The sequence below is a fragment of the Musa acuminata genome, chromosome BXJ2-8, assembly GCF_036884655.1.
Source record: "Musa acuminata AAA Group cultivar baxijiao chromosome BXJ2-8, Cavendish_Baxijiao_AAA, whole genome shotgun sequence".
NCBI classification, from domain to species: Eukaryota; Viridiplantae; Streptophyta; class Magnoliopsida; order Zingiberales; family Musaceae; genus Musa; species Musa acuminata.
The window spans coordinates 45,952,620-45,966,857 of NC_088345.1; the positions used below are offsets into that span (position 1 = coordinate 45,952,620).

The following is a 14,238-nucleotide window of genomic DNA, read 5'->3' on the forward strand; positions in this document are numbered from 1 at the left end:
TTTTCTAAAAAAAAAAAAATTTAAAAATAGAACACTAAAATAATAATATCAATGAAATATTTTGTATTAAATAAAATTTTATAATCCATATATGTATATATTCAAAAGCGAATGCCTTTATATTAAAATGAAATTTTAGAAAAAACCTTTGTTTTCACTTTTCATCACAGAATACTCTCATTTCCATTATTTTCCTCAAAGCATCACTCCTTTTACAATATGATAAAATTAATTTTAATCCATCCAATTGGAGCAACATATCCCATTGATGGTAGCTGATTGAGAGAAAGGATTTCTTCCTCCGTTACATATCTCAACATCCCACTTGTCTTAAAAGAAGGCAGCAGTAAGAGAGAGCAAACCAAAGAATGGTTTGCTACTGTAACAACAGAATTCATTATATGCCACCAAATAAACTAGGCTTAAAGACAACAGGAGACTAGTTATACTTTCCATCTAGTTGAATCAAATTAATGGATACATCAGCTACGAATCATGTTTGAGCAGTACATTCTGTTGATATCAATCCTATTAGACAAAGCTAAGTGGACTGGATCAGCTAACTTAGGCAGCAGGTAAGGTAGAAATGATGCTCTACTTTATGCGGAAATCAGCTAGAACTTCATCAATCAAGGAGCTCAGAATCTGTCCTTGAATCTGTTTGCCAGTTTCAAATGCCTCAATCTCAAAATCTACCCACCTTCCCAAGTGAGTGCCCATGTCATTGAACACAAGCTCATCTACCATGCAGTTTCCCATGTTCTTCCATCTTAAAATCTCATCATAAATGTCTTCGGCCAAATCCTTTCTAGTGATCGTTGTTCCTTTGACCCATGCTTGATATCCTGATTTAAAGTACTGGTTATGTTTCAAGTCCATACATTCTTGCACACAGTCATACAATAACTTGCTCCTTGCCTTATCATTTATCACCTCTCCTTGCCCATTCTTACTTCTGCTGTCTTCAAGGTCATTCAGAAGAATAGGATCAAATGTCTCACCAACACGAGTTAAATAATATGAGCCCAAATTTTTGTATGTCAATCCGTTGTTGCACAATATCTCCTTCACATATGCTAATTCCTGTTCGTCTGCTTTCTTATTGTCTGCACCACTGAATTGTGACCGCTCCACTGGATCCTTAGATAAGGAAGAAGCGGAATCAGATAATTCGGGCTCTGTTTCAGCTAATTTCCTTGAAGAATTGAAGTCAACAATATTCTGAGCATTGACAGAAGATGGACACAGATTGCTTCCTGGGGAAATAAACAGAATATTTCATTGTAATAACAACAAACTAAATTAGTAGACGGATTAAATAAATTATGTTTACCATCTGTACTTCCTGAGCTCTCAGATAACTGCCAACTTTCACTTGAGAAGGATGCTTCAAATATGGAAAGTGGACTGTGATGATGGTAGTTGGTCACCTCCTTGCGGGCATCACTGCTCCTGCTGCTACTGCTGCTGCTGTGTTCAATCCTTTCTGCTACCTGAAATAGTGTTAAAATGTGCCAGAAGGAGTTAACACAACTTTTAACTTGCCACGGGAATTAATTTCTACAACTAGATAGTACTTAAAGGGCCACCCCAGACACTATGGCTTCTTGTTGTTATTAAATTAGATGCTACTTTAAACTGATAAATGGAGGTATCAAGAATAAGCCATTCGCTCCCAACTCATGCAAATGTTCCCGTCACTAAATCTGAAGCATACTTTCCCTCAATGAGAAGCAGTTGACTACAGGATGTGATGGAAAACTCAACTGTCGGCACATTTTCTCCAAGTAGATATGTTAGTATTTTCCATATAGTACAAATGAAGTAGTTTATCAATTAGCCCGCTTAATAAAGATTAATAGTGTGATTCTCTACACTATCTGTACAAGCAGCTTAAAGCAAGAATTTTTAACATCATAATAATCATGGGGTCATGCATAAATATGTACACTAGAATCTGGTCTTTTCTATCTTAAGAGCCAAAACCTCATTGATAAACTAAATCATTTTGGTACCTACGACACATGAAAACTGCAGAGACAACTTAAAAATATTCATGTAATGCATGGTCCAAAAGGCACCATATTTCTAGTCTGGCAGATATACCAAGTTAAAAACCCTGAGTAACTTGTGCATTTTATGTTGAAAGAACAATTAAACCATTCCAGATTGCATAAATGAATTGTAAAAGGCAATGACAATATCCAACCTGAATTTTTTCTGAGTTAGGCATATATTCTTCAAAAGTTAATAGATTAGTTGACATACATGATTAAAACTACTGACTTTATCATAAATTTAAAATAAAATAATGAAAATTTGTTTATATACTCATTACTCAATATGATAAGCATGTTGCAGGCTCAGACAATTTCTAGTGGTGTAATAAGAATTATTCCTGACCATTGTTGGTAAAGCTGTTTTGGCTACTAAACAAAATAACCAAAACAAATATTCTGGGTTTATCAAAATAAAAAGAAATTATAAACATAAATCATTGTAATATGGTAAATAATTCAGGAAACATTAAACATACCTGCAGCTTATTCTTGATTCCAGTCACCTGATCATTTGTCGACAAAATGCTAGTGTCATATAAATTGCCAAGACCATCTTTGGGTGGCCTTACTGGGAACTCCTCATGGTCTGCTGTCACAGAGCTCAAGCAATCGGAACCAGATTTTGAATCCTGTGGAATAGGAACAGGAGCTGCAAACTTTGCTGCTTTTATGAAGTTATGGGATGGTTCAATCCCAGATGTCAGTTCCCGTAGTTTCTGTTCTAAAAGATGGCTCAACGCATCACCACTTAAAACATTCAACCCTGGAGATGGTAGACTTTTTCTGTTTACATCCGAAAAATTCTTTTCAAAGCAGCCTCCATTCTTTTTATCCCATTTATCCACCATCAAATTGCTAGATTGAGATCCACCAAATGTTTTTACCAACGGGGATGTGAATGTAAAGGATATGATATCTGTTGCATTTCTGTTATCCTCAGAACGCCTCGTATGCTCATCTACTACAATATCAGGTTTAACATGTGTTTCATGTCTGTTCATAAGCCCGTTATCTATTTGTGAACTCTTCTCAAGGTTGAAGCTCCCTTCTATTAACCTTTTCTTTTGCGGGAAGTCCTTGTTACTGGATGATGACCCTTCCGTATCAAGGCCTGTGATTTCTAGAACTTGTTTCCTGGATCCAACTCTGGAGTTTCCTGAAATCTTGTTTACATTCCTATTCTTTCCAGAGGAGGCATCCCCAGATAGAACTTTCCTTCCTTGCTGATGAGAAATCGACTGCTTTGAACCCAATTTGCCTTTACTTGATAGGCAATTCTGTTTCTGATTGTTTTGTCTGAGGACACCAGAAACACTGGCCGGGGAGGACTTCTTCAATGGCCTATTCTTTTGATTGTTTGCTTGGCTCCTGAATGGTTGGTTTGCTTTATATTCTTCTTGCTCTTTCTGAACTGCTGTACTCCTAGTTGATGGACCTAAGCCTTCCCTTCTCTGAACATTAACTTTAGCTTGGATCGCTAAAGAAATGGATTTACCCTTAGCTCTTGCTCCAGCTGCATTGATTTCATAAGGATCTGGAGAGGACCTGACTACCACAATCTCTTCTGTCCTATTCCAGTTCCTGTTCAAGGGCTGTTCCCTAGAGAACTCTACATTAGTCAAGTCAATGGGTGTTCTGGATAATTGTAACAACCGCGATGTCCTCTCTGGAGCTGCCATGCTTTCCTTTGGATCACGAACTCTTATAGGTACTGAAGGTGACCCTATTTTTCCCTTTGTATTGGGATGAACTTGAAGCCCTGGCTGAATAATCTTTGCAGCTGCTTCCATAATTTGTGTTGCACTTTTAGCTGAGCTGAAACCTGGGTTTTTGATTGGTGACAACAACTTGTGGTGGCTTAGTGGTAGAGCCTTTGCTGACCTTGGAGGTATTATCTCCCTTTGGAACCTTTCTATTGGGCTGCTTGGCATCTTCTGAGACCTTGTTTCCATAGTCTTCCTGAAACATCCCTCAGCTCTATGGGGAACATGGTGGCATCTTTCATTTGTGTAGAAATCAGGACTTCTTTGGCCATGGCTGTCACGAAGAGATCGTGTGTCGAAGAAAGGAGTGGAGTAAGGCTCTGAGACACCCACTGTTGGCATCGAATCGAGACCCATAAGCCTGGCTACGACTCCTGGGGCTCTTGTCCCATTGCCCTCTTCATCAGTCACTGATGAAGCGCAACTGTAGTCACTACTTCCTTTGACACTTGCTATTCCAAGTATCTCATCCTCATCAAGCTGGCAATACAATAACAGGTGAGTAATAAAGATGAATATAAACCAAGGTAAGTCAACCTATAGAGAAAATAATTCCATTTGACGAAGTGCAACAAGACAACTCACCAAATGGAGCTGCGTTGCCGGCAAAGTATCGTTGCTTCTCTTTCCTTGCTTCGTGGCCTCTGCATGATAAACACGAGGAAAGAATCCAGTTCCAATTATGAAGGGAAGAATTACTAAGCATCATGATTTGCGAACGGGGCAAGTAGATTTACCAGGTGAATTGGAGAACAATTTCTTCCTTGACTTCCGGTTCCAATCGAAGAGGTGAAAGAATCCACCAGTCTTCGAACCACCCCTTTCTCCTCCCATTGTGAATCTTCAAGTGTTTATGAACCCTTCAAAGGCACATTTCACCCTTAACGCATCGTCTCTGTAACTTCACAAAAGGAACGAAAACAATCGAAGTACTTCAATGCAAGAAGACAACTTCAGCTGTCCAAAGGTATCAATAGCGCAGATCCTACTCATTTGCACGCTCAACGAGTAAATCAACCAAATAAGAACACAAGAAAATTACTGATTCGAACAGAGAGAGACATGAACTTCACAGAACAAATGAGAAACAAAGTACAAGCTTTAGATCTATTCAATAAATTCCACAAGGGCCCGATCGATCTAAATCTTCAAACCAGTCGACGCATGAACAAACCAAGAAAACAGCACAAGAGAAAAACATTTCCAAAAATCACAGTTTGCTTCCGACCGATCCATTTCACCATAAGAAGAACAAACTCTCCGAAACCGAAGGGCCAACCTGAACCCAGAGGGAACTCAATCGCCCAACGGGATCCGCCACGCCCCGCCTTGCTCTCTCCAAGAACCGCCCGTGAGTCCCGGCTACGCCAAGGGTGTTGGTGGCGAGAGATCGGGTTTAGCCCTGAGACCGTCAATGGAGAGAGAGCGAGATCGGGTTGATAAAGTAATGGCCAGAAACGCCATGGAATTAATATATAACAAGAAAAAACTTAAATTAAAAGGGGGCGACCGTAACCCAACGGCTCTTTTGGAGGAGGGAGATCCATTTCAAATTCCAAACGATTCCCAAGTCTGCTCCAACCGCTCCTATATGTCGGTCTGTGCGGATACGCATCGGGCCCTTCGCTTCTCGTACCTGAAACCATCTCGTCCGTTTATCACGGAACACGAAGAAAAAGGACGGCGGATCGAGGGCTCCTCGTGTTACGGGACCGGTTCGGGCAGTCGGGATCTACTGCTTGGGCTCCACGGCACGACGACCTCGGTCGATGACGTGGTGTCGCGTGGTTGAAAGGTCCAGCGGGGTCCACATCAGGATCGGAGGACGTGGAGCTCCAAGATTCGAGTTCGAACAAACGTGGCACGAAGGGCCCCGCAGGAAGAGGACAATGATGCGAACCGTGTTGGAGTGCAGCGTCTCTGGTCCGCAGCAGCAACGGCACCCCATGACCGCAGGAAAAGCTTTAAATACACACTGACGACTGTGTGTCTTCTTCACCTGAATCCTACAACAAAATTTGACATGAATTATCAAATTAAGATGAGAAACACGACAATGTTTTTGAAGTGAAAGATGTGAGGATAGAATTTTGTACTAAAATAGAGATTGAAGATACATTCGACGAAATGCATCGAGCAACATCGCAAATGCATCAGTTTGTCCATTGTCGCATAAATTATGAGTCTCAAATTCAAATACATCATTTAATATAATATTTTTTATTTTTTTAAATATCAATTTGGCCATTTCTTTTATTTACGTTTAAATAGCTATATTGAGACTAGGGGTTGAAGGCATGACATGCAATTTCAAATGGTATCGCCCGATATGGTGGTACGTACCAATCTAACGACATACCAATACGTGGACCGCTCGCTACCGGACGGACCGTGCTACAGTAATATACTGTGTCGGTGCTACAGTAAGAGGAAATCCCTCGATAAGCTCTGGTGTACCGTTCAGTATACCCTTAGTACCGCTTAGTATGTTGGTACCATACCGTATCGAGCCAACCTCGAAATATCGGTACGGTACGATATTGAAGGTATATCACGTAATAAATGACTAAATATTTTAACATCACTTGCTACTTTATAACCCTTTCCAAATCCACATAGACACATAATTGCTCAACATGCTTTTATCACAAAGGAATATTGCCAGCACTAGTAGTTACATACCCATGACCAGAGAAAAAGATGGAGCAGTAGAGAAAGACTGGCTACCTAATTCATTTCATATTGTGAAGTTGGTGTCACGATGAAACCTTTCAAAGTCCCAATGATTTGTAGTCACTAGTATCTTCTAAAGAAATCATAGTCAACAATGGATTTCACACAAAAAACTGCTTGAGAAAACATAAACAGAATCCACAGTTCTACCTAAAATTTTAATAGCTATATTCCTTTCATCATCTAGAGTGCATTTGAAGTTGGCATTAGCACTCGGAAAGAAAAAGTGGGAAATAGTGATCTAATTCCAACTGATAGATGGCAACAGTCTGGTAAGGACCCGTGATCTTGGTTTGGCCAATGGATGCAATTTAGCCAGCCATGAAATGTGGTAAATAACTCTTCCAAGAAAGGCCGACTAGCTAGTTGGAATCAGCAGGAACTACCTTTAGTCATAGCTGCAAGTGTCCAGTGCTCCCTACAATATCTTGCAGCTTCCGAGCAGCAGCATTCAGAGTATCACTGCCCTTACAGAAAGCGAACCTAACATATCTTGTTCGCAGGTTCTGATCATCAATGTCTCCATGAAAGAATCCACATCCAGGAACAGCTGCCACTCCTGCTTTCTCAATTAGTACCTTGACAAATTCGATCTACAAAACATAGACATTAAGCAAACATGTCAGCAGGAATATATATGCAATTTATACAAAATTATTTGTTGGAATGTGATAATATATGTCAGATAAGCTGCTGTAAAGAGCTGGATCAATATTTTCTTGACAAAACTGAATCATATGCAAGCTCTGTTTTTGTAATATTGATAAGTACATGTGTTCTCTCATAGGAATGTTAAGATCACCATGGAGAACATTCAAGTTCTCTACTATGCTGCAGATATAACAAACCCTCAGACTGGAAAACCTAGGGTGAAAATGTTGATCTCGATGATATGAGATATCATATTTATGTTGGGTATTATCTAATATTCAAGTTTATGTGTCAGATTGCTAGCAACTTTGTCTTATGGATATGGTCGGATGTAATCTAAGAACACAACTAACAAAGCTAGTTTTGCGTCTGCAAACATGTGAATGCTCTATGGTGCATGCAAAATAGCATGAAAAAGACTTCTGGCTGCTACACCGTACAGGCTATATAAACAAGTAGATTGACATTCAGAATTCACATTTAGAGAATTTAGCTGCACAGAGATGGAAATTTGCGTTATATAATTCTACAGGAAGAATGACAAAAAATTGTGAAGACCTTACAAGTTAGAAAGCAATGTCACCTACATCGGAAACTAGCCAATTCTTTGGTAGCTCTGCAAACACGAAAACTGATCCTTGAGGTTTGAAGCTTATTTGAAAGCCAACATCAGATAACATCTGGATTACAAAATCTCTTCTCGCCTCATATTCCTTGAGTGTTATGCAACAAAAATATTGAAGGCCTTCCTGAAGGTAGTCTCATTTCAACCACACAAAAAGAAGAAAAAGTAAGATCAGTTGCTCACTGCTTTCAGAGACTTAAAATATCGTGGTGGACTCTGCAGGGCTGCCAAGGCTGCTTCCTGGAAAGGTGAAGGAGCTGAATCTGTGATGCGGACATGGATATTTTTTATCGCTGATGCAACGGTGGTCGGTGCACAAGCCCAGCCAATCCTCCAACCTGTTAGCTCTCAATCATAATACCCGAAAGATTGGCCTGAATAGTTTATGATGTAACTTGCAAAATAGCCCTCTAGAGTAGGGCCTTTTTGGGATATCAAAGATACAAAAGACAAATCTAGTTGGAATTTGGACTAGAACATAACAAGAATTGAACAAAAGAACAATTTGGAGGATTTATAAAATAAATAAAGTTAGCTGTCATCAATTGGCTTGCATCTTAAGGCTCTACTTTGCAAATAATTTGTTGCCAATAATTCATCATAGCTGCTGATTCACAAATAGTTTTTCTTTTGAAAATGTAAATTAAGTAAGATAACTCACAAAAGCAAGCTACCAAATTTCCATATTCAGCTGCCAGCATAAGCATACATGACAGTGAACAGGACACCCAGAGCATTTGCAACATTGCAATCAGATTGTGGCCACTGCTGCTCACCTGTTACGCTAAAAGTTTTGGACAAGGATGATGTGATGATTGTCCTTTCTTGCATTTTGGGAAGGGAAGCAAGGGATATGTGCTTTTGCAAATCAAAAGTTATATATTCGTACACCTGAAATAAAAGTTAAAAACAAAGATTATTATGATAAAACAAGTTGACTTACAGGCTAAAGTTTTATCCTACAACACTGTTGGTAGTGACTGATGATACTTGAAGCTGTGTAAGACAACACAATTAAAGAAGTGATAGATTATCAAATTATCCATACAATGTGATACTTGAATTCTCAGATAAATCTGATCACTTATTTGGATAATCATGCAATTTTTATTAAGATTTTGGGCTAGTTGTTCTTGTTACTGACTAAATTAGGTCCACTGTCATCTTATGACATCAGGGTTGGTTCTTTATTTTTTTGTCCCTCTCATAATTCAGTACTTCTATAAATATTTTTTATCAAGATACCATATATGAAATTGAAGGACCAAGAAAGATGGAAATATCATTCATAGACCTATTGTTTCTCGTATTTCCTATTGGATAATTAGATAATCCAATACTTCGATTCAGATAATGATAAATGTCAGACATGGAGATAAAAAACCAAAAAGAAAAAGCTATACATAGGGAAACACCTCTATAAATTGAAAATTTACCAAGGAAATTTCACATTAATGCCTCATATCTGCCAAGCAAGGTAAAAAATAATTAACAAATTTAGAATCTAGGGTTCCCACGTTCATCACCAAATCATAGACCTCCAGTGGCTAATTTAATTTATGCATCAATTGGATGATGAAAAAGGCAACATCCACACACCAAACTCGATATATCAGCTGGGTCTTATTTGATCCTAATTTGGTTTATGGTTAAGGCTTAGCAAGACTACAACTATTTATGCTTTTTCATTATGTATGCTTACAGGTAGTAACGTAACTAGGATATGCAGATGAGGGAACAATTAGTCAAGAACTGTCTCAAGCAAATTTGCCATTTCTTGTTATCCAACATATATGAAAAGTTTATTTATATAATTTAAATAGATAAATACCATACCAAAATTTTCAGAATCCACTATCTGAAAGATTTTTATGTGTTTCTGTCTGAAACTGAGTCCACATTTAAAATTAACAGTCAACTATGTTACGTGAAGAGCTATTTATATCTGCAATGGCAAAAAATTGTATAACCAAAAATGCAGGCAGACCACAGATGTGTAGCCCAATGACAAAGATAATCTTTGGCTTGAAAGGTACAGTTCCAATACAGAGTCAAGAAATCTTATTACATACTTCATCTGTAATAGCCAAACAGTCCATCTGGCAGCAAGCTGCAGCAATTGCTTCAAGCTCTTCCTTACTGAAGACCTTTCCAGTTGGATTGTGTGGACTGTACCAGTTCTAATTAGTTGTTTGGTACAATCTAATTTTCTAAGAAAATACAACACTGCATTTAATATTATGCACTTTGAAAAGAATTGGTAAGAATAAAGTTGATAGGACACATGAAATTTTTTCATACTTATTTTAAGAATGAACTAGATGACAAGATAAGACACCTTTGGATAGATAACATCATTCAAAAGCAAGCGATCCACCAACAACTGGAAAAAACACCTAAGATGAACTACAAAAGGACTTGCGTTTCGCCCGGACCAGTACAAAATGAGCAGCACATACCAGTCCAAGCGCTAACCGATACGCGGACCTACCCCCAGTCCAGTCCACCATATAAAAGGGAAAGTGGGAAACCCTAAATCCCACTTCCGTGCCACCTCTGCTTCTCACGCAGCCATGATTGATGCTGTAACTTCTCCCCTCCGTCCTGTCACCGCAATCGATGCCTCTGCTTCTCACGCATTGCCACGACCTTGCTGCACACCGTCACACATGATCTTTGTCCTAATCACTTCTTAGGTATGTCTCTTCGTCTCTTTCTCTTCCTCTTCCTTCTTCCTCCTCCACCGCTTTCTCTTCTTCCCTCTTTCTTCCTCCACCATCCCTTCCTCTTCTCCCTCTTTCCCTTTCTCTCCAAAACACCGGTACCTACCGATGTACCATGTGTTGGTACATCGGTACAGACTGGTATGCATTGATCCAACAAATCTCCGAGATGGGTCCGGTACCCGAAACGACGAACATTGCTAGTACAACCTATTGAGAAAAACAAGAAGTTACATGTATTAATATGGGGGTCAGTTTCTAGGAAACATGACATGGGTAATTCATCCAACCTAGTGACCATCACTGGCACAGGTAATTCTTATCACTGAATTGTGACAGAAGACAATGAATTACACATGAATGCATTCATGTAGGAAGATCACAATTTCCTTTCTTTATTTTATCCTGATGTTAGCTGCTTTCTAATTTATAATATACAATAATATCATTATAACTTTTATGTCACTAGATGTTCTTAGCATCAAAGATGAACCCCTTCACAGCATCAAAGAGAATCTTGTCAGAAAGAGATTCTTAAATTATAAGTTATGTAGTAACAGTCTATGAAAACATAAATAACATCCAAGAGTTTTCTAGAAGCTTTCATGCTGATATGTGCAGTCAGCACAACATGCAATACCATGAACAAAATCATTGATTGGAATCAAATTGCACATGCAAGATACACAGTTTTGTCAAAGGTAAGACTTATACGAGGAACTAATGCAGTTGAGCATATCCAACATGATGTTTCATAGCTAAACATCTCAAATGTTTTAGGTTGAATGGTAACAGTTTAATGATAGAAATTAAAACATGAAGGATAGACATATGCAAAGTACAAAAAAATAATATTTCATGTTATGAGTGCAGAAATAAGCTACTAAAATAAACCAGAATGCACAAAAAATGAACTAATGCTTCACATGGATTCGACAGCATTGTATTAAAAGTTTATTCGTTGTCATATATAATTTTATCAAAACTGAACAAAATGCAAAGGAAGTGCTCTTATATAAGTATTTGGATAATATAGTACTGACCTGTTCAAAACCACAGCTTTTGTTCGACTGGTGAAGGATTTCATAAATTTATCTACATTTAGTGTCCAGTGAGGTGGCTCCAGTGGTACATTGACCTTTGGTGATAGATTAAAGGTCCAAAATGTAGACAAATGACTCGTCAAGTGACTTGAGAACAGCTTAAACAACTTTAAAAGATATACCTCCTCATGAAATCACAGGTGCAGAAGAGTAACATTGATGTACAAGCAGTGTTGTTAATTGTTTTTCGCAAGTTCCAAAATTACTGAAATTACAATTTAACTTACAGGGATACCTCCAGCTAAAATTATGCATGACTCATATGTCTCGTAAGCAGGATCAAAGAGCAGAACCTCATCACCCTGATCAATTGCTGCTAGACAATATAAACAATAATTATACACTTAAGAATCTCAAGAACACAGGTAAGGTTCTTTCTTTAAAGACTTGAAAAACAGATAAAAATATCCATACTTGCCAATATGGTTGCTGCAAAGGCCTCTGACTGACCACAACATATCACAAAATCTGTAAGAGCATTTACATCAAGACCATGATTTTGTTTCATCATTACTGCCAACTGGTCGCAAATACCTTGAACATGCCTTGAAGGAAAAAAAAAAAAATTGACATCAGTTACAGTAATTAAACATTTTAAATGATAGAACTCACTGACAAAATCTTGCTGGAGCTGAATTTTAATGTATTGGAGACTGACAATTTTAACTAATCAGTGCAAATACAATTTCTCAATCAGGTTTACTTCTATTTTCATACAACAGAAAAACCAAATCATAAGCATGTGCCTAAAATGTGACATTTCATAATTTTTTTCTAGATCTTCTAAAAGATAATCAATAAGATGTTTGGTCTGGTTTCTTTCCAAAGTGAAAGAATAATAAGATTTGATTCATGGATTTGCAAAAGAGTACTTGAACTTGCCAGCGAATAAAAAGTATGTGTCATGACTGAGTACAACTGATGATAATAGAGACAAAGAGGGATCAGGAAAAAAAAAAGTCTGGCTATATGAAACTCTGAGAGTTAGTTGGACTAAGATCCCATCCAAAGAGAGATAGATACAAGGTACCTAAAGCTCCAATGTATATTTATTGCTCAATGTTGGCTTTTACAGTGGCATTTTAGGTTATACCTGAAGCATCACAATGAGTTAAATCAATCATTTATATGTACTTTCCAACAATGGTAGGGAATTATTGTATGAATTGAGCACATGCATTTGGCCAACTACAGCATAACCAGGTTAACCAAATATATGGTCACAACTTGAGCTTTTACGAAAGAAAATTGTAGCACAACCGCAATTTCAGTTCAGGTCCATACTCATTTGAGAAATTGACAAAGAATTGGAGTTCTAAAACTGTTTGCAATGGAACCGATTACACAATCAAGTGTCAAACAAACTATATCAAGTCCTGCAGGTATGCTTTTCTGCAATATGTTGCAGAAAAGTTGTTAGTGCAAGATAACTAATGGCTTCCATGAAAAGTCTAATATACTGATCATCACAGTTAGCAAGTGATGGTAAGTTGGTAAACCATAAGCCAAATGACAATTGTACAATGGAATGGTGATATTTCAGCAAATATTGCCTCTTCAATTGTTGCATCAAAAGCATAAACATATCAATTCAAATGGAGCGTTGTCAAGGTTGTAATGGATTAACTTTCCACATGCTTACTCTAACAGAAGAAAAAAAATCGATTTAACTTCATATAGTCATCATTTCTGAATACCGTCAAAACGAGCTCCAATAGATTGATTCCAAGCATTCCCTAAATTCTACTTATCACTGTTTGGCATCAAGTACCAACATTCCGAACACCGAATTCATCGCCACCCCACACTAGAAGGAGATGGGCATACTAAAACTTGAACTCGACCACCCAAGTAGATATCTCGGCAACGGCAGCAGATAGCAGCCCAAACAGAAGCTATTCAAAGGAAGGAATCAGGGAAAGAAGAGGAGACCTAGGAAAGGACATGACCTGTACTGATTGAGATCGGCGTTGATGGCCGCGACGGCGGCGCGCTTGATGTGGGGAGGAGCGGGAAAATCGGGAAAACCCTCGGCGAGGTTGATGGCCCCGCACCGCTGGGCGAGGTGGGAGAGCTCTTGGATGGCCGACGAGGTCAGCGATCGCGACGCTTTCGAAAGCTTCCGTTCCATCTCCTGTTGCGCGCTCTCCTTCGTCGGAGGTCTCTCGAGGCGACGACACCTTATCCCCTCGATCCGTTGTGGTTAACTCTATGTTGATGAATCCGTAAGCATTCGTACGCATGGTTACTAATATACATCACAAGCTGTGGAGCATTCTGTTTAACATGCTAAAACACCACGCAACATCAATAAAATTTGCATATGCTAAATCAGAATTCGATTATCCGATGTTGATACATATTTAAAGTCAATCGAGATTTTTTTCACATTTATCATAATTCAATCCCAATCAATACCATACTCATCCAAGATGTTCCCGACAAATGACTATCCGATGCTTAAGTTAATTTTAGGTTTGACCAAGAAAATACGTTTGACACACTTTCCTCGTGCTAAGCAAGAAAATAAGTCCAAGACTTAGCAGCATGAAAATATACCCAAGACACCTTTTTTAAGCT

At 38.4% G+C, this 14,238-nt stretch overlaps 2 protein-coding genes across 7 annotated transcripts; both read right to left on the bottom strand.

Moving 5' to 3' along the window:
* Positions 1-194: 194 nt before the first annotated feature.
* Positions 195-5,287, bottom strand: LOC103995311 (uncharacterized). 2 transcript variants are annotated; one of them, XM_018829621.2, is made up of 6 exons: positions 5,103-5,287; positions 4,561-4,718; positions 4,409-4,467; positions 2,537-4,303; positions 1,334-1,493; positions 195-1,256 (listed from the first exon to the last, which is right to left on the bottom strand). In XM_018829621.2, the coding sequence occupies exons 2-6, from the start codon at positions 4,655-4,657 to the stop codon at positions 595-597; spliced, it is 2,745 nt and encodes a 914-aa protein (XP_018685166.2). In that variant the 5' UTR covers positions 4,658-4,718; positions 5,103-5,287; the 3' UTR covers positions 195-594. The 2 variants fall into 2 exon arrangements, with proteins under 2 accessions (XP_018685166.2, XP_009414150.2); XM_009415875.3 differs by having other exon boundaries at positions 196-1,256; positions 4,561-4,724.
* Positions 5,288-6,653: 1,366 nt separating this feature from the next.
* Positions 6,654-13,892, bottom strand: LOC135619702 (uncharacterized). 5 transcript variants are annotated; one of them, XM_065121967.1, is made up of 9 exons: positions 13,608-13,891; positions 12,073-12,203; positions 11,886-11,971; positions 11,599-11,693; positions 9,905-10,001; positions 8,609-8,723; positions 8,016-8,170; positions 7,795-7,920; positions 6,654-7,149 (listed from the first exon to the last, which is right to left on the bottom strand). In XM_065121967.1, exons 1-9 carry the CDS (start codon positions 13,787-13,789, stop codon positions 6,949-6,951), a joined length of 1,188 nt encoding a protein of 395 aa, XP_064978039.1. In that variant the 5' UTR covers positions 13,790-13,891; the 3' UTR covers positions 6,654-6,948. The 5 variants fall into 5 exon arrangements, with proteins under 5 accessions (XP_064978039.1, XP_064978037.1, XP_064978042.1 ...); XM_065121965.1 differs by having other exon boundaries at positions 11,886-11,974; XM_065121968.1 differs by having other exon boundaries at positions 7,011-7,149; positions 7,771-7,920; positions 11,886-11,974; positions 13,608-13,892.
* Positions 13,893-14,238: the final 346 nt, after the last annotated feature.